This window comes from Coregonus clupeaformis, chromosome 10 (assembly GCF_020615455.1).
Source record: "Coregonus clupeaformis isolate EN_2021a chromosome 10, ASM2061545v1, whole genome shotgun sequence".
NCBI classification, from domain to species: domain Eukaryota; kingdom Metazoa; phylum Chordata; class Actinopteri; order Salmoniformes; family Salmonidae; genus Coregonus; species Coregonus clupeaformis.
The window spans coordinates 51,886,296-51,911,185 of record NC_059201.1 but is presented as its reverse complement, the minus strand read 5'-3'; the positions used below and the strand labels follow the sequence as shown (position 1 = coordinate 51,911,185).

At 42.4% G+C, this 24,890-nt stretch overlaps 1 protein-coding gene and 1 long non-coding RNA gene across 3 annotated transcripts in view; both read right to left on the bottom strand.

Annotated features, from left to right (window-relative positions):
- Positions 1-825: 825 nt before the first annotated feature.
- LOC121576010 lies at positions 826-10,730 on the bottom strand. Its single transcript, XR_006002402.2, has 3 exons — positions 9,785-10,730; positions 9,001-9,117; positions 826-1,365 (listed from the first exon to the last, which is right to left on the bottom strand). It is a non-coding gene; the product is annotated as an uncharacterized LOC121576010 (long non-coding RNA).
- A 296-nt stretch (positions 10,731-11,026) lies between these two features.
- LOC121575528 (phosphatidate phosphatase LPIN2) overlaps positions 11,027-24,890 on the bottom strand; it is a 33,638-nt gene continuing 19,774 nt past the window's right edge. For both annotated transcript variants that reach the window (XM_041888688.2, XM_041888689.2), the window contains 8 exons: positions 21,112-21,210; positions 20,725-20,816; positions 20,372-20,519; positions 20,109-20,257; positions 15,653-15,739; positions 15,046-15,313; positions 13,505-13,608; positions 11,027-13,216 (listed from right to left, as the gene is read on the bottom strand). In XM_041888688.2, coding sequence (XP_041744622.2) covers positions 13,069-13,216; positions 13,505-13,608; positions 15,046-15,313; positions 15,653-15,739; positions 20,109-20,257; positions 20,372-20,519; positions 20,725-20,816; positions 21,112-21,210 — 1,095 coding nt within the window. In that variant the 3' untranslated portion in view covers positions 11,027-13,068. The remainder of the gene's footprint in view (positions 13,217-13,504; positions 13,609-15,045; positions 15,314-15,652; positions 15,740-20,108; positions 20,258-20,371; positions 20,520-20,724; positions 20,817-21,111; positions 21,211-24,890) is intronic.

The following is a 24,890-nucleotide window of genomic DNA, read 5'->3' as shown; positions in this document are numbered from 1 at the left end:
AAGGTCTGTGTTTTGTGTAGGCTTACCCTGGCATGAAAATGTGAGTTTTATCAATATATTTGCCTCAATTTACTCTCCAAAATTCTAAATGCTAATTAGCAACAGAGAAGACCTCAGCAAGACAGCAAATTCCTGCAGGAAGCTCCTGCCATCATCTCTAGCCGACACCGTCAGCTACCGTTCACCAGCGTGATCAGAGACCTGTGTCCAATCCATTAACTTCTCCCATCCCCTTTCTCAGTCTTAGCTAGCCACTGACTACACTTTAGTTATCTACTTAGCAGAGCAGTAGATCAAGAAATAATTTGGTTTTACTTAGCCTAGATAATTGTTTGTACAGTAAGTCGACTTTACTGTCTATTTCAGACCTTATTTATGCTCATCCTTGAGAAATGCCATAAGAGCATTAAAAGGGGAGAAGACCAGTAAGTCTGGCCATGCGAAGAAGTGCAGCTATATTGACGAGCAACTTACCGGTTTGGTCAGTGCCAGCATGAGGCATAAAGTTTATCCTGTGTCGGTGAGTGTAGCTATTAAGTTAAGTTTGAGCATCTTTGCAATACAATGTTCTATTCAGCTATCAACGTTCTACAAGGAAAGAGCCACTTAATCAATTATATAACCATTAACCAGATTACCCCGGATATCAGACTTCGATGAGTGATAACTCAGTTCTAGAATGTTGACATTGAGGAGAATTAATCAAAATCTATTGACACTCAGAATTGACTTTGTTTAGACATCCAGTCTGTATTGTAGTTTCTTGACCAGAGACAAATCTTCAAAAGGCACAGTATCTATTTATTCGGGGTGGTACATGCATTTTTCACACTGCATTATTGATAATTTGGGATTTTATGGATAAACTGCACTTGTACTCATGAAAATTAATATATAAAATATTCTACAGCCGTAATGTCATTAATTAAACTTTATTTATACGGCACATTTCTTACAACAAATGCATTTCAAGGTGTTCAAAGTCATGCATTGAAAGGTATGTGGCACTTAACATCCTTCCTCTTGGCCGGTCTCTATAGGTGACCTGGGGATTCTCTCTACCACATGCAAATGCTCCCGTGGAGTTCATAAGTGTAGCCATGCGGCTGCATTGGCTATTCATGCGGTTCACAATATCAGCTGTACGGATGAGGAATGCGAGTGGAGGAAGTCAGCCGTGCCCAACCAGGTGCAGTCAGTGGAGGACCTGTACCCGGCCGAAGACTACAACCCTCTGTCCTGAGAGCCCACAGAGGAGGATCTTCAAGAACCGTCTCCGGGCGAAGGTTCAGCGGAATTGCATGGCTCCTTGAACCTGAGCCAGAACAATGGCTACCCTCCCTGTCATCCCTGTCTGTACCGGACCTTGTTAAAAAAACATTGGCACCATTATGAGGACCCTACACAAACATGACAAACATACCGCCTCTGTGAAGATCATCCTTACTGGCACCAGGTCAGCGCCACATCACTGGAAGGGACACCTGCTTCTTCGTTGTGTGGACCATCAAAGCCTATATAACCATCCCCTTCCAGCGTGACAACCTCTGACTGACTCATATTGCTCCTCCTGTCAGTACTCATTTTCAGGGAAGTCAAAAGGTCCAAAAATATTCCACATACAGTGCATTCGGAAAGTATTCAGACCCCTTGCCCTTTTCCACATTTTGTGACGTTACAGCCTTATTCTAAAATGGATTAATTAGTTTATTTCTCTCATCAATCTACACACAATACCCCATAATGACAACGCAAAAACAGGTTTTAGACATTTTAGCAAATTTATAAAAAAATATATAAAAAACTGAAATATCAGTATTCGGACCCTTTACTCAGTACTTTGTTGAAGCACCTTTGGCAGCAATTACAGCCTCGAGTCTTCTTGGGTATGACACTACAAGCTTGGCAAACCTATATTTGGGGAGTTTCTCCCATTCTTCTCTGCAGATCCTCTCAAGCTCTGTCAGGTTGGATGGGGAGCATCGCAGCACAGCTATTTTCAGGTCTCTCCAGAGATGTTCAAATCGGGTTCAAGTCCGGGCTCTGGCTAATCAAGGACATTCAGAGACATGTCCCGAAGCCACTCCTGCGTCTTGGTTGTGTGCTTAGGGTCATTGTCCTGTTAGAAGGTGAACCTTTGCCCCAGTCTGATGTCCTGAGCAGGTTTTCATCAAGGATCTCTGTACTTTGCTCCTTTCATCTTTCCCCTCGATCCTGACTAGTCTCCCAGTCCCTGCCACTGAAAAACATCCCCAATGCATGATGCTGCAACCACCATGCTTCACCGTAGGGATGGTATTGGCCAGGTGATGAGCGGTGCCTGGTTTCCTCCAGACGTGACGCTTGGCTTTCAGGCCAAAGCGTTCAGTCTTGGTTTCATCAGACCAGAGAATCTTGTTTCTCATGGTCAGAGTCCTTTAGGTGTTTTTTGGCAAACTCCAAACAGGCTGTCATGTGCCTTTTACTGAGGAGTGGCTTCCATCTGGCCACTCTACCATAAAGGCCTGATTGGTGGAGTGCTGCAGAGATGGTTGTCCTTCTGAAGGTTCTCCCATCTCCACAGAGGAACTCTGGAGCTCTGTCTTAGTGACCATCGGATTCTTGGTCACCTCGCTGACCAAGGCCATTCTCCACCGATTGCTCAGTTTGGCCGGGCGGCCAGCTCTAGGAAAAGTCTTGGTGGTTCCAAACTTCTTCCATTTAAAAATGATGGAGGCCACTGTGTTCTTGGGGACCTTCAATGCTGCAGAAATTGTTTGGTACCCTTCCCCAGATCTGTGCCTCGACACAATCCTGTCTCGGAGCTCTACGGACAATTCCTTCGACCACATGGCTTGGTTTTTGCTCTGACATGCACTGTCAACTGTGGGACCTTATATTGACAGTTGTGTGCCTTTCCAAATCATGTCCAATCAATTGAATTTACCACAGGTGGACTCCAATGAAGTTGTAGGAACATCTCAAGCATGATAAATGGAAACAGGATTGATATAGAAATTAAAATATATACAGGTTAAAAGTAATTACTAAATGTTCCACCCTTAAATATAGTTGTGAAATGTTCCTGTTTTAAGTATGATTAGTACTTTCTTAGTAGTGACTAATTCTAGTTATGCTTTCTAGTTACAGTGGGGAAAAAAAGTATTTAGTCAGCCACCAATTGTGCAAGTTCTCCCACTTAAAAAGATGAGAGAGGCCTGTAATTTTCATCATAGGTACACGTCAACTATGACAGACAAAATGAGATTTTTTTTCCAGAAAATCCCATTGTAGGATTTTTAATGAATTTATTTGCAAATTACGGGGGAAAATAAGTATTTGGTCAATAACAAAAGTTTCTCAATACTTTGTTATATACCCTTTGTTGGCAATGACACAGGTCAAACGTTTTCTGTAAGTCTTCACAAGGTTTTCACACACTGTTGCTGGTATTTTGGCCCATTCCTCCATGCAGATCTCCTCTAGAGCAGTGATGTTTTGGGGCTGTCGCTGGGCAACACGGACTTTCAACTCCCTCCAAAGATTTTCTATGGGGTTGAGATCTGGAGACTGGCTAGGCCACTCCAGGACCTTGAAATGCTTCTTACGAAGCCACTCCTTCGTTGCCCGGGCGGTGTATTTGGGATCATTGTCATGCTGAAAGACCCAGCCACGTTTCATCTTCAATGCCCTTGCTGCTGGAAGGAGGTTTTCACTCAAAATCTCACGATACATGGCCCCATTCATTCTTTCCTTTACACGGATCAGTCGTCCTGGTCCCTTTGCAGAAAAACAGCCCCAAAGCATGATGTTTCCACCCCAATGCTTCACAGTAGGTATGGTGTTCTTTGGATGCAACTCAGCATTCTTTGTCCTCCAAACACAACAAGTTGAGTTTTTACCAAAAAGTTATATTTTGGTTTCATCTGACATTCTCCCAATCCTCTTCTGGATCATCCAAATGCACTCCAGCAAACTTCAGACGGGCCTGGAAATGTACTGACCTAAGCAGGGGTCCACGTCTGACACTGCAGGATTTGAGTCCCTGGCGGCGTAGTGTGTTACTGATGGTAGGCTTTGTTACTTTGGTTCCAGCTCTCTGCAGGTCATTCACTAGGTCCCCCCGTGTGGTTCTGGGATTTTTGCTCACCGTTCTTGTGATCATTTTGACCCCACGGGGTGACATCTTGCGTGGAGCCCCAGATCGAGGGAGATTATCAGTGGTCTTGTATGTCTTCCATTTCCTAATAATTGCTCCCACAGTTGATTTCTTCAAAACAAGCTGCTTACCTATTGCAGATTCAGTCTTCCCAGCCTGGTGCAGGTCTACAATTTTGTTTCTGGTGTCCTTTGACAGCTCTTTGGTCTTGGCCATAGTGGAGTTTGGAGTGTGACTGTTTGAGGTATGGACAGGTGTCTTTTATACTGATAACAAGTTCAAACAGGTGCCATTAATACAGGTAACGAGTGGAGGACAGAGGAGCCTCTTAAAGAAGAAGTTACAGGTCTGTGAGAGCCAGAAATCTTGCTTGTTTGTAGGTGACCAAATACTTATTTTCCACCATAATTTGCAAATAAATTCATAAAAAATCCTACAATGTGATTTTCTGGATTTTTTTTTCTCAATTTGTCTGTCATAGTTGACGTGTACCTATGATGAAAATTACAGGCCTCTCTCATCTTTTTAAGTGGGAGGACTTGCACAATTGGTGGCTGACTAAATACTTTTTTTCCCCACTGTATGTGTATGCAAATATGTTATTCATTTTTGGTGGTGTGTGGATAGAATTTACTAATGCCAGGATTTAGTAAAACGAAGCAGAGAGATGCAGTGGAAGGGATACCCCACCCTAAGACGGGGGAACACCAGTTCAGAAGAGATATGGAAGGGCTGACCGCCAGCTTTAAGCTGAATACAGGGGAACTAGAGAGGGCAGTCAGACAGATAGTGTTGAAGGACTGGGCGGCAGTAAGGGGAAACTGGGTTCCCGGAGATGGGAACGCGCCGGTGTTAGAGTGGGAAGAGGGAGGGGTTTATGGAGATAAATTGGCACAACTCTGTGATAATCTGAGAGAATATTATCACAGACATGCCGACTTCTCCAAAGTCCACGAGTGTAAGCAGGGAGAGTGAGACTATTAGTCAATACCTAGAGAGACAGATGTGTTCAATGCAAACAGTGGATTTATTAAACAATTGGTTTATATTTTAATAAATTAATGCAACAGGTTTAAATCAGTAGATTACCGGAAGGTGGTTATGGGCTTGTTATTTATAGGTTTAGTGAATTTAATGAAAAAAAATTTTTTCTCTCTCCTTTATTTTCCAGGACTGAGGAAAATCCCCTACAATATATGTTAAGGGACAGTAGGAGACAATGTATCATAAAATAAAATAATAGATACCTGGAATAAAATATCACTGCTTACTTATATGAAGTAAGGGATTATATTGACAAATGAGTGAAATATGACATTAAGAAGGGTGACAGGAACACTATACGGGGAAACAGATATTTCCTATGTTCTTGATTACATTTTGCATTTTGGCCCTTTGGCAGACGCTCTTATCCGGGGCGACTTACAGTTGGTGAGTGTATATATTTTCATACTGTAAAGAAAGGAACAATCCTACGAGATAATGTCTGGCAAATTATTAAAGTCACTGTTTTGATATGCGGAAATATTGACACATGGGTAAAACAATGTGTCAATAGGGGGGGATAGGTTAGATGGTAGAGCTGGTTAGGAAACACTTTGTGGCCTATGGTATAACGAATTACAAAAAACATTTATTTTAAAGTGTTTGGAAGACCAGAACAGGCAGACATAGAACTAGAGAATACACTAGCAGAACACATGAGAAAATTGTTCGTTAACCATACCCGTATGTCTAAGAATTTGTGTCCTACGGTAGAATTAAACGAGAAGGTGACTCATAGTATACAACCTGGAGACTGGGTGTGGATCCAATTGTTGAGGAAAAAGGATTGAAAGCAGTCACGCTGGGAGCGACCATACTAAGTCCTATTGGTAACTGCCTTCGCTATAAGAATAGCTGAGAGAGCCACTTGGGTCCACGTTACCCACTGCAAAAAGGTAGGCCCACATACCAACACCGTTGAACACACACAGAGTTAAAGAGAAGAACTGACCACTAGGGTTCGGGGGTAAACTCTGTTAACGAAGAAACCCTACCCCGACCTTTCATCACTGTGGGGTGTTCCTAGAGGTGTGGGTATGGGGAAGTACTAGGCAGGTGGGTCAGGGACAGGATGGCGGTTTTGGGGATTTTGGGGGACTCTGAGCTGCATCATCGTGTTAACCATATTATGGATTAATCCAGGTCAACCTAAACAGGGAAATGATGCACTGATTCGATCTCGTAGAAATACTGAAACCAAGAAAGACTATTGGGGGAATGATTATTTTATAGTTAAAGTCAGTTTAGGACAAGATGGGGGATTCAAGATACCATTCGACTTCTCCCATGAAGAGATAGGTTTTGGGGGCTTTGGTAAGAAGGGGGCGTGTACAAGAATGTTAGGTCCTAGAAGGTATGGTAAATACATTTGCACTGGGGAACGCTCATGTCCTTGGGCAAGGGTGTTTAAACATACCTGGGGAACATACTATGAGAATGGAATGGATGCAGCACGCCGATGGGGAATTAAACAATCCCATGATAAAGGTAAAACGGAACTGGTGATAACGGTAAAGTCAATTATGCAAGATGACATAGCAAGGAACTATTGGGTCTGTGTTGATGATGTCGGGGCAAATACATGTGAGGTTAATTTTTCAGGAGAGAAATGAATCTTCCACCCCCGAGACAGAACAGCAGGTAGATCTAATGTTATCACCAGAGGTATCAAAAACTAGTCTAATACCCCTTGGAAGGCCCTCAGAAGGAATCCTAAATAGCACTAAACCACCAAGGGTAGAATTTTTCCTCTTGCAGGAAATGAACCAAGGAGAAGTAGAAGGAATTTCAAATGAGAACTTCTGGGTAAGGTGGATGAACTACACAGCTAGAGCGTTGGGTCAAACTAATTGTTATGCCTGTTCAACAGGTAGGCCAACCCTTCTAACTGCACCTATGCTTCGGACCATGTTCTCTTGTGTGATAGATTTGGGATCAAACCAAACCTCACCCAATTGTTCTGATATTAAAATAACCACTCTTAAAACAGATAATACTAAGGCACCCCAATTCACCACAACCCCCGGAGATTATCAATGTTACAGACACCAAAGTAATGCGAATCACAGATCAAATTGGAGAAGGGTTTACAACAACGTTTTTCTGGTGGGTTACAATTAATAAAAATGTTGACTGGATTAATTACATCTACAAAAGGTTTGTTAATTAGACAAGGGATGCAGTGAAGGGATTTTCTGACGAACTATCCGCCACCTCACTCATGACCTGACAGAATAGTTTGGTTCTCGATATGCTTTTAGCAGAGAAGGGCGGATTTACAAGATGGTGGGAGGTCATTGTTGTATGTTTATCCCCATCAATACAGCCCCAGATGGTACAGTAACTAGAGCACTGGCAGGTCTCACTGCATTGAGTAAAGAATGGGCTGCGAACTGGGGGGTGAATACATCAATGACTGGTTGGTTTGATAACATGTTTGGAAAATGGAAAGCTATTGTTGCAACTGTTCTGGGTGCAGCTATAGCTTCTATGGGTATGTTTGTTCTTTGTGGATGTTGTCTCATTCCCTGTGTCCGAGGGTTGGTGAGCAAGTCGTTGGAGTATGCAGTTTCCCAACAGATGGTGAGATACGGCCCCATCCCGGACTCTGACCTAAGGAATGAAGAATATGACCCACCAGGCTTGGTGGAGGACGACGACGATTCAGATAGTTTGAGACTGGATGAAACTTTTCTTAGTTCTAATGTGTGAAGGTTGCAGTGAAAATCTAACGAAGAACTGTGACTGGATGTTTTCCTAGAACTATACATCTGTAGTTTAAATGTAATTGTAATGATTTTCTGTGTATTAAAGTGTGGATAATTTAGTCAAAGGGTGGATTGGTATAGAAATTAAAATATATACAGGTTAAAAGTAATGACTAAATGTTCCACCCTTAAATATAGTTGTGAAAAGTTCCTGTTTTAAGTATGATTAGTACTTTCTTAGTAGTGACTAATTATTACACTCCGAAACTGTGAGATGTGTTAGAATCTACTACCTGGTAATGTGTGAGTGTAGGACCAGTAAAGATTATGACATTGTGTTACTATTTAGCAATGTGAGTAAGAGTTAGGCCAGACAACAAAGGTGTGTGTGACCTGATGGTCAGGAGAGCAGTCTTCAAGTGGAAAACTACAACCCGCCTAAAGAGGGGAGGGATTTTTGTATGACGTGTGTGTATAAAAGATGGACTCTGAAATTGTGATAACAGAATTCTCAATGAATAAAGGCCTGACTATGCAGACCGGGACTCAGTCCGTTTCTTGATCCAAAAACATTACAACATTTTGGGAGAAGCACAGAGACAGAAAAAGTTAGTTAATAAATTCACATAACAAGGATGCACCGGAGCTCAATAATTTAATACATTTTAGAATACGGCTGTAACGTAACAAAATGTGGAAAAAGTGAAGTGGTCTGAATACTTTCCAAATGCACTGTAGGTCACGCACACACACTAGGCTCCCAGAATAGGTTATTTTACATACAAGTTTTGCTCAAAGCAGCCAACGAAAGTAACGTAGTTAACTATATCATGGGCACAGTGGGAATGTATAACTGTGATGTTCAAATTATTTTTATTTTAATGAATAAAGATCATACAGAAACAATAGGCTCCTTGAATAGGTTACATTATATTCAAGTTTTGGTCAAAGCAGCCAACTAAAGTAATATAGTTAAAGTAAGTTCAATCACAAAGGCTGGTCTGAGTGCATCTCCTCACAGTTTCATTCAGTACTAGTACAACACAATTCACATTGCATTTTATCATGGGCACAGTGGGAATTCATATCTGTGATGTTTAATTGTCTTACCCCCAGAGTGAGAGAGACAGTACATCACTTTCAGCAGATCTCCTTGCTGAAGGTGGCATTGATCATGCGCTGCTTCTCGTGGTGTGAGTCTGATGTTCTGCATGTCAGGCCTCATGTCTAAAACATGGGGAAAAGGGGCCATAGTCAATTTCGATGCTTCTACAAATTCTATGTTTTACACAACATTGAATCATATTTTATGTTTGTATGGGGAAATCATTGAGACCACAAGTCCTTTGTGAGCTAGCTAGCCAACTTTAGCTAATGTAGCTAACTAGCCAACCAAGGTGCCTAACTAGCTAACCCACCAGGCGATATTTAGCTAGCTAGCAAGTTAACATTAGCTCACCGTTCGTGTAGTCAGACTTCTCTAAGTGGTGACATGCTAGCTAACCAAGTATCCTTGCCATGGTGCCAGCCTAACTCTAGCTAGCATGTCTGACTACACGAACGGTAAGTTAACGTTAACTAGCTAACGCTGGTGCAATATCCCTTCCCTGGTGGGCTAACGCTAGCTAGCATGTCACCACGTGAAAAGCTATTACTACCAAACCGTGAGCTTACGTTAACTAGCTTGCTTGCTCACTAAATACTTGTTAATAAAAAGGTTGCAATAGTTATGCTAGCCTATGCTGGTTTTCTTTGTACTTGTAAGGAAGGTAGCGTGGGTTGTACACTTAACTACAGTCAGTGGTTATCTAGCTAATTTTCATAAGCACCTAGTTAACCACAGATCTTTGACCTATCCAAAACAGCTTGTTAGCAGCTAGCAAACAGGGCTTACCTTATCACTCGGCTCCAGCGACACCTCTTCATTACGGAGGTCGGAAAAAGATAAAATGAACGTCTGCTTATCGGAGTAGTGGTTACAGTCCGGTACATAACACAGAAACATCCGGGCAACTGGCTTCAGATCGACGGAGATTCCTAAGGTTAGCTAGTTCGCTACAAAGCCAAAGGCCAGAGGGTAATTCTAGTCATTTAAAATGCTAAGGTAGCTAGCTAGTTAATTTGAGAAATGCTAAACAAGAATACACAATATCAAACTGAAAAGGTTATAATCTCTACTTGCTAGGTTACTGCATGGAGAAATGTGCCTAGAGGGATGACGTCAACGCTTGCGACAGGATGTGTAGTTCTGTATGATAGCCACATTAACAGAGATTTGCACAGTTATCAAAACGTGACGCCAGGGTAAGCCTACACGAAACACAGACCGTATATGAAGTAGTTCAAAAATCCCTGACGCAAAAATTAATGGTGAAAAAACAATTGGAACCACTTTCAGGTTTTACCGCTAGGTTTTATGGCTATTATGACTCACACTGTGGTACGAAGGTATTCCTAATGTTTTGTACACTCAGTGTATGACATTACATTTTTTATTTGGAATTGAATGTTATATCTTATGGTGTTCTTATCTATTTACTGCTCTGTACTTTGTCTTGTATTTGCACAATGTATGTGGACCCCAGGAAGAGTAGCTGCTGCATGTGCAGTAGCTAATGGGGATCCTAATAAACTAAACAACTCATCATTTACATGTTCGAGAATGTGCTTACAACTACAGATTATTCTTTCATGTTCACAACTCATTATTTACACACTTGCAAATGATGTTTACAACTACACGTCTATTCTATACGCTAAAATGTCAAAGATTTAACTTCATAAACTACACTCAAATTTCTTCGATTTTTCCAGGACCTAATTTTTTTTTAATAGAACTGAAACCTGTGAATTTCTGACTCAGTTGACAGCCTCATGTATCTGTTTCAATAGTAGGGCTACTATTAGCCTACTTGCACAGTACAGGTTGGGTTGGCCTGACTGTGAAAGACCAATATGGGATTTATCATTTTAGGTCATTCAGAGTACATGTCACTGTTTGTCATAGAATGTTTCACACAGGGCGCGTTTCCTTCACCGGGCGGCAGTAGGCTACTTTTTAAATGATCAGAAATGACAAACAGCAAAGCACATGTTCTAACTCAACTCAGACAAAATAAGACAAAAATAAACATGGTGGGTTTTACACTATTTACTTCATATTAAGATAATTTGATAAAAACATACAGCAACGACAGGGCTTTTCGGGTCCAATGCAAAGTCTCTAGTCTCCACACAGAGCCCATGGTATTACTTTGGATGACATTACACAATATATTTAGAAATATCAATGCATATAAAAGCATGAATCATATAAGCAAGAAGGCACCGTGTCAAACCAGACCATGGCCATTTCAATTCCCCAACTGGTTCTATTTACTCAACCCTGGAATGTGTCCGACTCTGAACCACCCGATTTACATATGGCCTAGTATGAAACCATATCAAAACCATATATAGATATCTATCTGGCTCAGCTCGAAACCATGTAGTGTAGTACCTTAAAGGGAGAGGTGTGATCCGAGCCTACTGTTAACTAGTAGTAGCAACACACATTCTGCCCAGATCTCTCCCATAACAAACCTTTGTGGAACTAAAGCTAATGAGGGGCTATAGCATTAGCCCTGACTTTAGAATGAACCCCTAACCTACTCTGCCATTTCCCCTGTCCTGAAACAACCGCAGGCCCTACTCCCTCGTCTCTTGTGTAGATCTGAAACAATAATTTTCCCAGGGGGCAAGAAGCCTGATCCACCATCCTGACTGCTGTGGGGGCAGGGGCTAGGCATTGTTTCTGGTTGGGGCCTGTGTATCCAACTGCTACCAAATCCTTGACGCAAGAGCTCCAAAATACATAGCGAAGTCATCTATAAACTAGATCAAAAAGCTAGCTTCCAGTCAAAAGCAACAGTTCCGAGTCCTTTTGGTCTCAGGCGGGCTTACTCATCACGTTAGGCTACAACTCAGCACATTTTCTCCATTACACGGACTGTATTTTCAAGCTACAATATACTTTTTAGGGTCAACATGCACACACACTTCTGTTGCTTTTTTTGAGTTTTTACACTGATCTCATTTGAGCACTGTAAAAAGAAAAAGGTTTGTCCTTTACTCATCTAATGTAAAACCCTAAGAACGGTTACTTGGTCACGTTGACATTCAATGTTCCACCATCACGTGGGAAGAGTGAAACTGCAGTCTATCATAGTCTATCGACTACTTTTAAAGTAAAGAAAAAAGGGAGGAATTTGGGTGAACTATCCCTTTAAAGTAGCCTACTGAGTAGTCAACATCACTGCAATGCACTACAGCGAGTACAGGCAGAAAGAAAGTTGGACCAGTCCAGATCAGTCCCACTAGAACACAAAGCATAAATACTCAAATTGTTTGGCATTGTTTTTTGGAGGGCTTAGTTAAGCTAAATGCTTACTTACAATGCCTTTTCTACGCTAAGAAGCTGTATTGGTCCATGTTTTGCACACAATTGTACAATGAGCTAATAAATATGTTTTTCAGAACAATAAATAGGATGGAACGGTATGCATACATGAAATGAAGTAGAAAGTTCAGGCAATATAGTGGAAAATATTTTTTTTAAACCAACCTAAAACTAAAATAGGGTGTTTTTGTCCAGTTGCGTCTGTACGTGGAGGTAATAATTCATATTGTATACTAGTATGCAGGTATGCTAATAGTGATATAAAATGGAAAAACTATTTTTGGAACTCTTGAGCAGCGCAAATGCACCTTGCTCCAGTATCGTTTGGATAATGGCAATATGGCACAGCCAGTGCAGTGACTTTTTGCAATCAATATTCCACAATATCAAATATACGGTGTTGCGTAAAATTAACAGTCATCGGTTCATATTTTGTCTCAGTTTGGCTCTGTGCATGTGTGTCCCAGTAATTTATTTGAAAGCCATACACTTTAGTTTTGTTCTATTTCATCAGATGAATGACACAGAATATAAGAATATAGAGTATATTAAATGAGAACCTTTCACATCTAGAATATTCCAGGCAATGAACGCTTAGTAAAACTATTTCTGAATTCAGAAAGGGATCGAAAGTGAGAGAGAGAAGGAACGAGAGAGAGAGAGCAAAAGGGGAGGAAAGAAAGACTGTGTGCATGCGCGCATCTAGTCCAGAGAGGATTGGTCCAGTTGTATGCGCGTGTCTAGTCCAGAGAAGACAGGTCCAGTGGTGGTAGGGGCTCTCTCCAGTAGGAGAAGTGGCTGTACTCAGGGCAGTGGAAGGAGGATGACGTCCCATCCTTGGAGATCTCAGGGAAGAAGTGCTCCACCAGCTCGCAGAGGTGAGTGTACCTGTGACACACAAAACACACAGAGCATAATGTGCTGGAGCTATCGCAGCTTTGCAGCTCTATGAATTCAGTTTTACTCATCAGGAGTCAACTGATACTGTATATTCAGCGAATTGGAACTGACATGACAGCATGCTCTAAACCAGAGCATGCAGTTATCATGAGCAATCTTTTTTAAAGAATGTAATTGAATTGGGACTGGAAAACTGTACTGCATGTGTTATCCAAAGTGCACTTATGAGGAGTGGACTGACCACTGTCACTCTTCTCTGTTGGGTAGTACACTTACGATGACTTGTTCCCTTTGGTCTTCTCCTGAATGAGCTCTCCCTTGGGGTTCACAGTGAAGATCCTGGTGTCAGGGACACCCACCTTCTTATAAGCATAGGCATCCTGAAATAACAACAACACTCAAATCAAACTTGATTTAAAATATATTAGAAACACCTCAATCCATCTCCCAGTGAATGGATTTAGAAACACAGGCCAAACACATAGAAAGTGAGTCGGCGGTGTGTGTGTGTCCCTGAACTGCCACACAGTAAGCAACAAATATCAACCAGGGCTTGACATTAACTTTTTTTAGACAGAGTTTTTACTTGTCCGAAAGCTCAAGTCATTTTTCCAAAAATAGAAAATGGTCTGTAACACCATTGGCCAAAAAAGTGACTGAAAATGGTATTGTATGTTGAAAGGAACCACTTTACAAAATAAAAATCATCATCATTATTATTGCCATACAAAGAATCAGACAAAAATGTAGGCTACCCTTTTTGCATTCAAGCCTGTCTCAAAATTCAACACCGCCACTTTAAGACAAACTTTTGACAAATGTCTCTCAATTCAGGTTTCAGGAGAGATCTATTGACAGCATGGGAGCCATTTGTCAATTAGGCTATTCTAAGAACATTCTTTAACGTTGTCAAAATTACATGGCCAATATTGAATTGAGGGGAATCCCAGTTTTCCAACAGTGTCAGATGTTTTTCTCAACTCCTGATATTGAGCACTTGAGAGACAGTTTTACAACCGAAGTAGGCTATGTTGCATTGGTTTTATGAATGCACCCGTTCCAATGCGTGTCGGCCATTTGCGGTTATTCACAAGTGCTGGTGAAATGTTTTTAGGACATAACAAATGACATTAATACATGCAAATAGCTAAACAGTTAACTACCTAAATAAATTTGCCAGACTACACGATATGTTTTGAATTGGCTATCTAGTTAGTCTGTTGTCTATCATGATTTCATAGGCTAACTACTGCAATGTTCCTCTCTCTCTCCTCGAGCAACGGCCCACTTGCACTGGCACATACGCGTTACAATAATTATACTACAATGCGCTATGCAGAGATTGGGAGAGCAATGCTCAACTGATCGGAGTAATTGTTTGATATTGTGATTTTTTTACTTGTTGGACAAGCAGAATATAGATTTAAGTTGTCTGAATGAACAATTTGTTTTACTTGTCCTGGACAAGCGTTAATGTCAAGCCCTGTCAACATACTAGGCTCACCAATACTGAGAATGCGTAATCTAATGTGCACGTTGTTTCCCGCCATTGGTTCATTTTGGAACAGCCCATCCCCTTATCTGATTATCAGCTGATTACAGCTGCGGTCAAAGACACGTGGGTCTTCCTCAATAGTGAATTCTACTAGATGAAAAGCCGAAATGAGCATGACATCCTGGCATTTAAAGCACACAACATTTTCACAATTTCAAATACTATAAAACGTCCTAATTTCTCATACCTAATTTCTCATAGGACGCAAGTCGGGGAATCAGACACGGCCTGTGTTAGTACTGTACGTGTGTGTGGGGCTTACGTTGGTCCTGTTACCGAAGGCTGCGTAGAAGGGCTGCCTCTGGGGATTGAACAGGTCTCGGATGTCGGTGAGGCAGGCGATCTTAAACACCTCTGGCTTCTTCTCCACCACCTCTCTGTGCAGGGCAGAGAAGAAACTGCTGGGGGCCAGCAGCACGGGGCCCTTGGGGAGGACGGTGCCTTTGTCGTTCACCCACTGCAGGTAGCCCTTGGTGATGTCGGCCATGCCGATGGCCCGCGCCGAACAGTACAGGAACTTGTAGCCGTTCCTAGGAGGGAGAGAGAAAGAGCGTGAGAGAAATACAGGGAGAGAAATATAGAAAAATCTTGCCAGTTCTCAACGGCTTCCAATGAGAAACTCAGCATGGCGTATTCAGACCAGGAAGTGTCACAATTTTTGGTCACGGCAAGTGTTTAAGCACCAATGCATGCACAGTAAAAGTAAAATGGAGGGGATCTTTAGGCTGCTTCATGTTCTTTATGTATCAAACAGAAGAAAATGATCTAAAAAAAGACATGTCCAACAAGAAATGCTCATTTTCGTTTCAAAACATTTTGCTACGGTGTGCCCTACTGAACATGACCCTGGTGTGAGCATAGGCACTTACTGGTGTATTTTGTGGTACAGTCGGGCGATGCCCTGGTGTGTCCAGTCTTTCCCCAGCTGAGGTAGGATATGCCCCAGAGCATCAGACCTATGACGAGTAAGCAGAGAGTTCGTAAATCACTGAACACACACACATATACACAGGGGTTCGAAATTATTGACACCTTGATAAAGATGAGCAAAAATTACTGTAAAAAATAAATAATTCAAATACTGAGCTATATTGTATACAAAAAAAATTGAAAATTATATTATTTTATACTAATACAATTGCTCATGATTACGGATCATCCTGAATGAATCGTGAATAATTTACATTTTAAAATGTTGTCATTTAGCAGACGCTCTTATCCAAAGCAACTAACTTGTTCAAGGGCAGACACATTTTTCACCTAGGCGGCTTGGTTACTGGCCCAATGCTCCTAACCGCTAGGCCGATGCTAGTAAGACCTTTAAACAGGTTAACATTCACAAGGCCACAGGGACAGACAGATTACCAGGACTAGTACTCAGAGCATGACCAGCTGGCATGTGTCTTCACTTATATTTTCAACCTCTCCCTGACCCAGTCTGTAATACCTACATGTTTCAAGCAGACCACCATAGTCCCTGTGCCCAAGAACGCCAAGATAACCTGTCTAAATGACTACCTCCCCGTAGCACTCACATCTGTAGCCATGAAATGCTTTGAAAGGCTGGTCATGGCTCACATCAACACCATCATCCCAGAAACCCTGGACCCACTCCAATTTGCATACCGCCCAAACAGATCAATAGATTATGCAAACTCTATTGCGCTCCACACTGCCCTTTCCCACCTGGACAAAAGGAACTCCTACGTGAGAATGCTGTTCATTGACTGCAGCTCAGCGTTCATTACCATAGTGCCCTCCAAGCTCATCACTAAGCTAAGGTCCCTGGGACTGAACACCTCCCTCTGCAACTGGATCCTGGACTTCCTGACGGGACGCCCCCAGGTGGTGAAGGAAGGCAACACTTCCGCCACGCTGACCCTCAGCACGGGGGCACCAAAGGGGTGTGTGCTTAGTCCCCTCCTGTAGTCCCTGTTCACCCACGACTGCGTGGCCACGCAAGATTCCAACACCATCATCATGTTTGCCAATGACACGACGGTGGTGGGCCTGATCACCAACGACGATGAGACAGCCTATAGGGAGGAGGTCAGAGACCTGGCAGTGTGGTGCCAGGATAACAACCACTCTCTCAATGTGGGCAAGCCCCTCAGGAGGCTGAAAAGATTTGGCACGGGCCCTCAGATCCTCAAAAAGGTCTACAGCTGCACCATTGAGAGCATCTTGACTGGCTGCATCACTGCTTGGTATGGCAACTGCTCGGCATCCGACCGCAAGGTGCTACAGAGAGTAGTGCGTACGGCCCAGTACATCACTGGGGCCAAGCTTCCTGCCATCCAGGACCTCTATACCAGGCGGTGTCAGAGGAAGGCCCTACAACTTGTTGAAGCCTCCAGCCACCCAAGTCATAGACTGTTCTCTCTGCTATCACACGGCAAATGGTACCGGAGCGCTAAGTCTGGGACCAAAAGGCTCCTGAACAGCTTCTACCCCCAAGCCTTAAGACTGCTAAATAGTTAACCAAACAGCTACCTGCATTGAACCTTTATTAACTAACTATTTTTGACTCTATGCACACACTCACTCACTTTTTTTATATATATATATATATATATATATATATATATATATATATATATATATATATACACACATATATACACAAAAGTATGTGGACACCCCTTCAAATTAGTGGATTCAGCCATTTCAGCCACACCCGTTGCTGACAAGTGTATAAAATCAAGCACTCAGCCATGCAATCTCCATAGACAAACATCGGCAGTAGAATGGCCTTACTGAAGAGCTCAGTGACATTCAACGTGCCACCGTCATAGGATGCCATCTTTCCAACAAGTCAGTTCATCAAATTTCGGACCTGCTAGAGCTGCCCCGGTCATCTGTAAGTGCTGTTATTGTGAAGTGGAAACGACGGCTCAGCCGCGAAGTGGTACGCCACACAAGCTCACAGAATGGGACCGCCGAGTGTTGAAGTGCGTAGCACGTAAAACTCGCCTGTCCTCGGTTGCAACACTCACTACAGACGTCCAAACTGCCCCTGGAAACAACGTGAGCACAATAATTGTTCTTCAGGAGCTTCATGAAATGGGTTTCCATGGCCGAGCAAGCCTAAGATCACCATGTGCAATGCCAGGCGTCGGCTGTGGTGTAAAGCTCGCCGCCATTGGACTCTGGAGCAGTGGAAACGCGTTCTCTGGAGTGATGAATCACACTTCACCATCTGGCAGACCGACGGACGAATCTGGGTTTGTACCTGCCCCAATGCATAGTGCCAACTGTAAAGTTTGGTGGAGGAAGAATCATTATCTAGGGCCGTTTTTCATGGTTCGGGCTAGGCCTCTTAGTTCCAGTGAAGGGAAATATTCACGATACAGCATAAAATTCAATTCTAGATTATTCTGTGCTTCCAACTTTGTGGCAACAGTTTGGGGAAGGCCCTTTCCTATTTCAGCATGACAATGCCCCCATGCACAAAGCGAGGTCCATACAGAAATGGTTTGTCGAGATCAGTGTTGAAGAACTTGACTGGCCTGCACAGAGCACTGACCTCAACCCCATCGAACACCTTTGAGATTAATTGGAAAGCCGACTGCGAGCCAGCCCTAATCGCCCAACATCAGTGCCTGACCTCACTAAACTCTTGTGTCTGAATGGAAGCAAGTCCCCGCAGCAATGTTCCAACATCAAGTGGAAAGCCTTCCCAGAAGAGTGGAGGCTGTTATAGCAGCAAAGGGGGGACCAACTCCATATTAATGCCCATGATTTTGGAATGAGATGTTCGAGGAGCAGGTGTCCACATACTTTTGGTCATGTAGTGTACTTACACTCGAACACACACACACACACTCATCACATACACTGCTGCTACTGTCTATTATCTATCCTGTTGCCTAGTCATTTTACCCATACATATCCACCTCAATTCTCATACCCCTGCACATTGACTCGGTACTGGTACCCCATGTATATAGCCATGTTATCATTGCTCATTGTGTAATTATTCCTTGTGTCTCTTTTGTTCTTCCTATTTTTATTTGTTATTCTTTATTGTATTCTGCATTGTTGGGAAGGTAAGCATGTGACAATTAAAATGATATTTGATGAGTGAGAAAGTTAGAAGGTCAAAGATCATACCCCCAAGACATGCTAACCTCTCACCATTACCAATAACAGCGGAGGATAGCATGTCTTGGGGGTATGATCTTTGACCTTCTAACTTTCTCACTCATCATTATTCATGATTTATTCAGGATTATCCGTAATCATGGTAGCATCCACATTAATGTAGAAGTGTTAAAAAACATATTATATTCTTATTTACAATAACAGTGACTCCAAAATGACACAATACATTATTTACCATTAATTTCTATTGGGTACAAAATAATCAGAAACACAGCCAAAAGAAACTGCAAATGCATCCAACAAGTTTGTAGAGTCACAAGCTTGATGTAGTCATTGCATGCTAGGAATATGGGACCAAATACTAACTTTTTACTCTTTTAATACACATACCTATATATTAAAGTGAATTTGTCCAAATACTTTGGTTCCCTAAAATGGGGGGGCTATGTACAAAAAGTGCTGTAATTTCTAAACGGTTCACCAGATACAGATGAAAATACCCTCAAATTAAAGCTGACAGTCTGCACAAAAGTAACTAAGTAAAAATCCTTTACAGTACTCATTACATTTCGAATGCTCAGGAAGGATAGCAATTTGGTCTAGTTCACACACCTATCAATATAACGCCTTGTCATCCCTACTGCCTCTGATCTGGCGACTCACTAAACACAAATACTGCGTTTGTAAATGATGTCAGAGTGCTGGAGTGTGCCCCTGGCTGTTCGTAAATAAATACAATTACAATTGTGCTGTCTGGTTTGCGTAATATAAGGAATTGAATGTTTTTAAGTATGACAATTGAATAATTTCCCCACAACTGTACTTAAGTGCATTTAAAACCAGATACTTTTAGACTTTTACTCAAGTAGTATTTTACTGGTGACTTTCACTTGAGTCATTTTATATTAAGTATAACTACTTTATTTATAAGAATCTTTTGGAGTGTCAATATTTTATGACCACTACCTTTCTGAGAATAGTTTATTTTACTTGTTAAACAAAATCTCTTTCTCTGAGCAATTGATTAGTATAAAATAATTTCAAAATGTTTTGGAGCATACAATATAGCTCAGTATTTTAATTATTTATTTTATACAGTCATTACTGTTAATCTTTATCAACGGTGTTAATCATTTCGGACCCCACTGTATTTGGGTGCACACACACACATCATACTGTGCTCTGATCGTGATAAACCATCCCTAAAGGCATTCAGCTCACTTGGTGATGGTGCCATCGATGTCTGAGATGACGACGCGGTCGTCCCAGTTCCACAGGTAGATGGCGGCCTCGCAGCGACAGGTGCCCTGGTACTGAGTGGTCACGCTGAACACAACCTTGTTGGCTCCCTCCCGTAGGTTCAACCGCTCCTGACCACAACACAATCACAAGGTTAAGATGGCTTACTGAGAGGGCAGGGAAATTACCACAGGGTAGGGATCATGAGGTAGTGGTAGTGTGTGTGTGTGGCAGTGATGACATACTATCTGATCGGAGGTGAGGCGTAGGGACTTGCGGTACATCTGGCTGAAACACTGGGCAGTGGTCCTGGTCTCTATGGTCTCTGATGATAGGCTGCCCTCTCTGCCTAGGCCCGTCTCCTCATCGCTAGTCAGGTCATCGAGAGTCGCCCTGGACAGTCACACATACACACGCACGATTTTAGCACATGGTCTTACTTCTCACCATATGGTAGGTAGCTAATGGAATACACAAGTAATTCTTCCAAAAGAAACCAAAAAGGCCAAAATCAAACGTTTTCATGGAACTCTTTTGGGTAAAACGTGCATTTGAGTTCCGCATGTGGAACAATGTGCGTCTGTGTGTGATCACTCACAGTATCGTTGTTGAGGGACCAGAAACAGAGGTTGAGGCTTCTTCAGTCTCTGCTTGTGCCTTCTCTTGGTCCTGCTTGGAATTCTCTCCAGTCTGTAGTAAAGACAGACAGAGAAAAATATAGTTACAAATTAAAGCTAAGCAGCTCTTTACCCATTATCCTTCAATAAGATGACGATTCATGACATTCCAATCCAACTAAAATGTGAAATGAAGGTGTGCTGGTGCTAGACTGGGACAAATACTGTATGTGCAACGGCTGGGGTGTTCATTAGGTCACACCGTAGCATAACATTTTGCAACAGAAAACAAAAACAATGGTTTCTTATGGGACAATTTCAGATAGTACCTTGCAGTTTTCAGTTCCGTGTCTACTGTGATAGGCTACCTGGTTTGGGTTAGTGTCCATGTCCTTCCTCCTCCAGGAGAACCACCAGCGGCCAGACTTTTTTGGCATCTTATCCTTCACCAGCTGGTCAATGGCACTCTACAGACAGACAGAGACAGACAGCACGAGGTTAAAGGTCATATCACACCTGCCACCACTTTCCCTGCTTCCCAAATATCGGCCCTTTCTCCTGGGGTGCGTTCAGTACGACAGAACGGTGTGCAACATTTAGTTCAATGGAAACGGTACTGTTTTGAAGGACCAGTTGAAGAACGTTGTAATTATGGTGGCCCAGAGGGCATTTGTGAATGGTGTCATGACTCTCCCTGGGTGAGGATTAAAGGCCTCACATCAGCTTGGGAAATGGCCGACAACAACCAGACCCTCCTACCCACAGGGGGCTGTGCCGGTCTTGACACCTTAATACTGCCATAAATTAGAGAGGAGGAGAATCTATCTCTGGCATTCTAGTATGGTGAAAGGAAGGCCTTTGTTTCAGAGACTTCTTGCCGCCCAAAAACTTCAACATCCAACAATGAACATTGGGACAATATATTTCAACATCCAGACGTTGGGAATGATGAGAAATGGAATATGGAAAATTTATGTCTATTTTGTGGTGTCATAAAAATGGTATACAGTGAGGGAAAAAAGTATTTGATCCCCTGCTGATTTTGTACGTTTGCCCACTGACAAAGAAATGATCAGTCTATAATTTTAATGGTAGGTTTATTTGAACAGTGAGAGACAGAATAACAACAAAAAAATCCAGAAAAACGAATGTAAAATATGTAATAAATTTGATTTGCATTTTAATGAGGGAAATAAGTATTTGACCCCCTCTCAATCAGAAAGATTTCTGGCTCCCAGGTGTCTTTTATACAGGTAACGAGCTGAGATTAGGAGCACACTCTTAAAGGGAGTGCTCCTAATCTCAGCTTGTTACCTGTATAAAAGACACCTGTCCACAGAAGCAATCAATCAGATTCCAAACTCTCCACCATGGCCAAGATCAAAGAGCTCTCCAAGGATGTCAGGGACAAAATTGTAGACCTACACAAGGCTGGAATGGGCTACAAGACCATCGCAAAGCAGCTTGGTGAGAAGGTGACAACAGTTGGTGCGATTATTCGCAAATGGAAGAAACACAAAAGAACTGTCAATCTCTCTCGGTCTGGGGCTCCATGCAAGATCTCACCTCGTGGAGTTGTAATGATTATGAGAACGGTGAGGAATCAGCCCAGAACTACACGGGAGGATCTTGTCAATGATCTCAAGGCAGCTGGGAGCATAGTCACCAAGAAAACAATTGGTAACACACTACGCCGTGAAGGACTGAAATCCTGCAGCGCCCGCAAGGTCCCCCTGCTCAAGAAAGCACATATACAGGCCCGTCTGAAGTTTGCCAATAAACATCTGAATGATTCAGAGGAGAACTGGGTGAAAGTGTTGTGGTCAGATGAGACCAAAATCGAGCTCTTTGGCATCAACGCAACTCGCCATGTTTGGAGAAGGAGGAATGCAGCCTATGACCCCAAGAACACCATCCCCACCGTCAAACATGGAGGTGGAAACATTATGCTTTGGGGGTGTTTTTCTGCTAAGGGGACAGGACAACTTCACTGCATCAAAGGGACGATGGACGGGGCCATGTACCATCAAATCTTGGGTGAGAACCTCCTTCCCTCAGCTAGGGCATTGAAAATGGGTTGTGGATGGGTATTCCAGCATGACAATGATCCAAAACACACGGCCAAGGCAACAAAGGATTGGCTCAAGAAGAGGTACATTAAGGTCCTGGAGTGGCCTAGCCAGTCTCCAGACCTTAATCCCATAGAAAATCTGTGGAGGGAGCTGAAGGTTCGAGTTGCCAAACATCAGGCTTGAAACCTTAATTACTTGGAGAAGATCTGCAAAGAGGAGTGGGACAAAATCCCTCCTGAGATGTGTGCAAACCTGGTGGCCAACTACAAGAAACGTCTGACCTCTGTGATTGCCAACAAGGGTTTTGCCACCAAGTACTAAGTAATGTTTTGCAGAGGGGTCAAATACTTATTTCCCTCATTAAAATGCTAATCAATTTATAACATTTTTGACATGCGTTTTTCTGGATTTTTTTGTTGTTATTCTGTCTCTCAATGTTCAAATAAACCTACCATTAAAATTATAGACTGATCATGTCTTTGTCAGTGGGCAAACGTACAAAATCAGCAGGGGATCAAATACTTTTTTCCCTCACTGTAAAAGGCGTTATAACAAAAACATTGTGACTTGAAGAGCTTTTACACTGTGTATTTCAGATTTACATCCTTTACGTTGTGTAGAAAATATCAAGGAGGAAGACAATGTTTTCGTGAAGATAGGAATGTGATTTTAGCTTTCTAACGAAATCATAGTGATGATAATACGTTTGCCTCGTAACTAGCCACGCCCGAGGGAGCTCAGAGAGCGTGTCAGTATGACGCCCCTCTTTAACAGAGTGCATAAAAGATCGAAAGAATTATCAGATCAGACTAGATGGACCTCAAGCTGCAGCTTTTGTCCATAATGGTCCCGACCCTGAAAATCAACACGAGGTGGAGACGACAAAGTTGCCTCTCTAACAATCAATGTTACGGCTGAGTAGCTGTTCTAAGTACTGTATTTAAGAAGGTGAATTTAAGTGGGACCATCGTGTTACTCTCTTCAAGTCATTATCTACTACACTGCTCTCGTCACCCCACAGGGGATCATCGACACGGCTGATTAGCCGTCCTCAGAAGACCACTTCCAGAACGAGTGAAAGTAAACAGACAACCAAGAAGAAGGACATTGTGACCTCTTGTGGACAATCTGAGCGTTAAATCTAAAAGGCCATCCGAATGAGAAGGCCCAATCGACCCCTTCCCACGAAGGCCTGGGTCCAACAAAGATACACGACGAAGACCTCCAACACGTAAATACATGCATTGTTTTTCTTCCCAAACAGGCAGCAGTTCTGGGAAAAGTATTAGGATTACTGTGAGCATAGGTCCATGTGTATCCAAGTGTTTTCTCTCTCGCTCCCTTTAACTCGCCATCTTTTGTAACAAGTGTCATATTATGTTAGTCCGCTAGGGACCCGTTTTCATTGTATTAAGTTTCTAATCCCTACCTATACCGTGTACGTGTTTATATCTTATGTTATCCTTTTTAAATAGTTAGTAAATAAATAATTAAAATACATTTGTGTGGTACGGAATGATCAGTAAAAGCTGGGTTCGTGCCGACTTAGAGCCTATGACTTTCAGAATGAGACTGATATGAGGTAAATGATTAATACATGACTGTTAAGAGATATCTAGATATCTTTAGAGTTAATTCGGGAAACGGTAACTTGTTAAACAACTTTTCCCGTGGTGCCCCAAATTCCTAATGAGTTAATTGTTACATGATTAATTTTAATCTAGTAACAACTAAACATAGTAGGTCATTATTAGATAAATAATAGTCATCACAATAATGAAAGTCATGTCACGACAATGGTGTGCTGCAGTTGTTTTACTACATTTTAATCATTTAGTAGACGCTCTTACCCAGAGCGACTTACAGTAGTGAGTGCATACATTTTCGTACTGGTCCCCCGTGGGAATTGAACCCACAACCCTGGCGTTGCAAGAGCCATGCTCTACCAACTGAGCCACACGGGACTATGTTAAATGGTCACACCCATATTGATCGAGCCAAAACATAGGGCCAACCATCGCCACACCCACCAAACGGGAGCAAACGTACCTCAAAAGCTGTTGAAGAACGCTGCA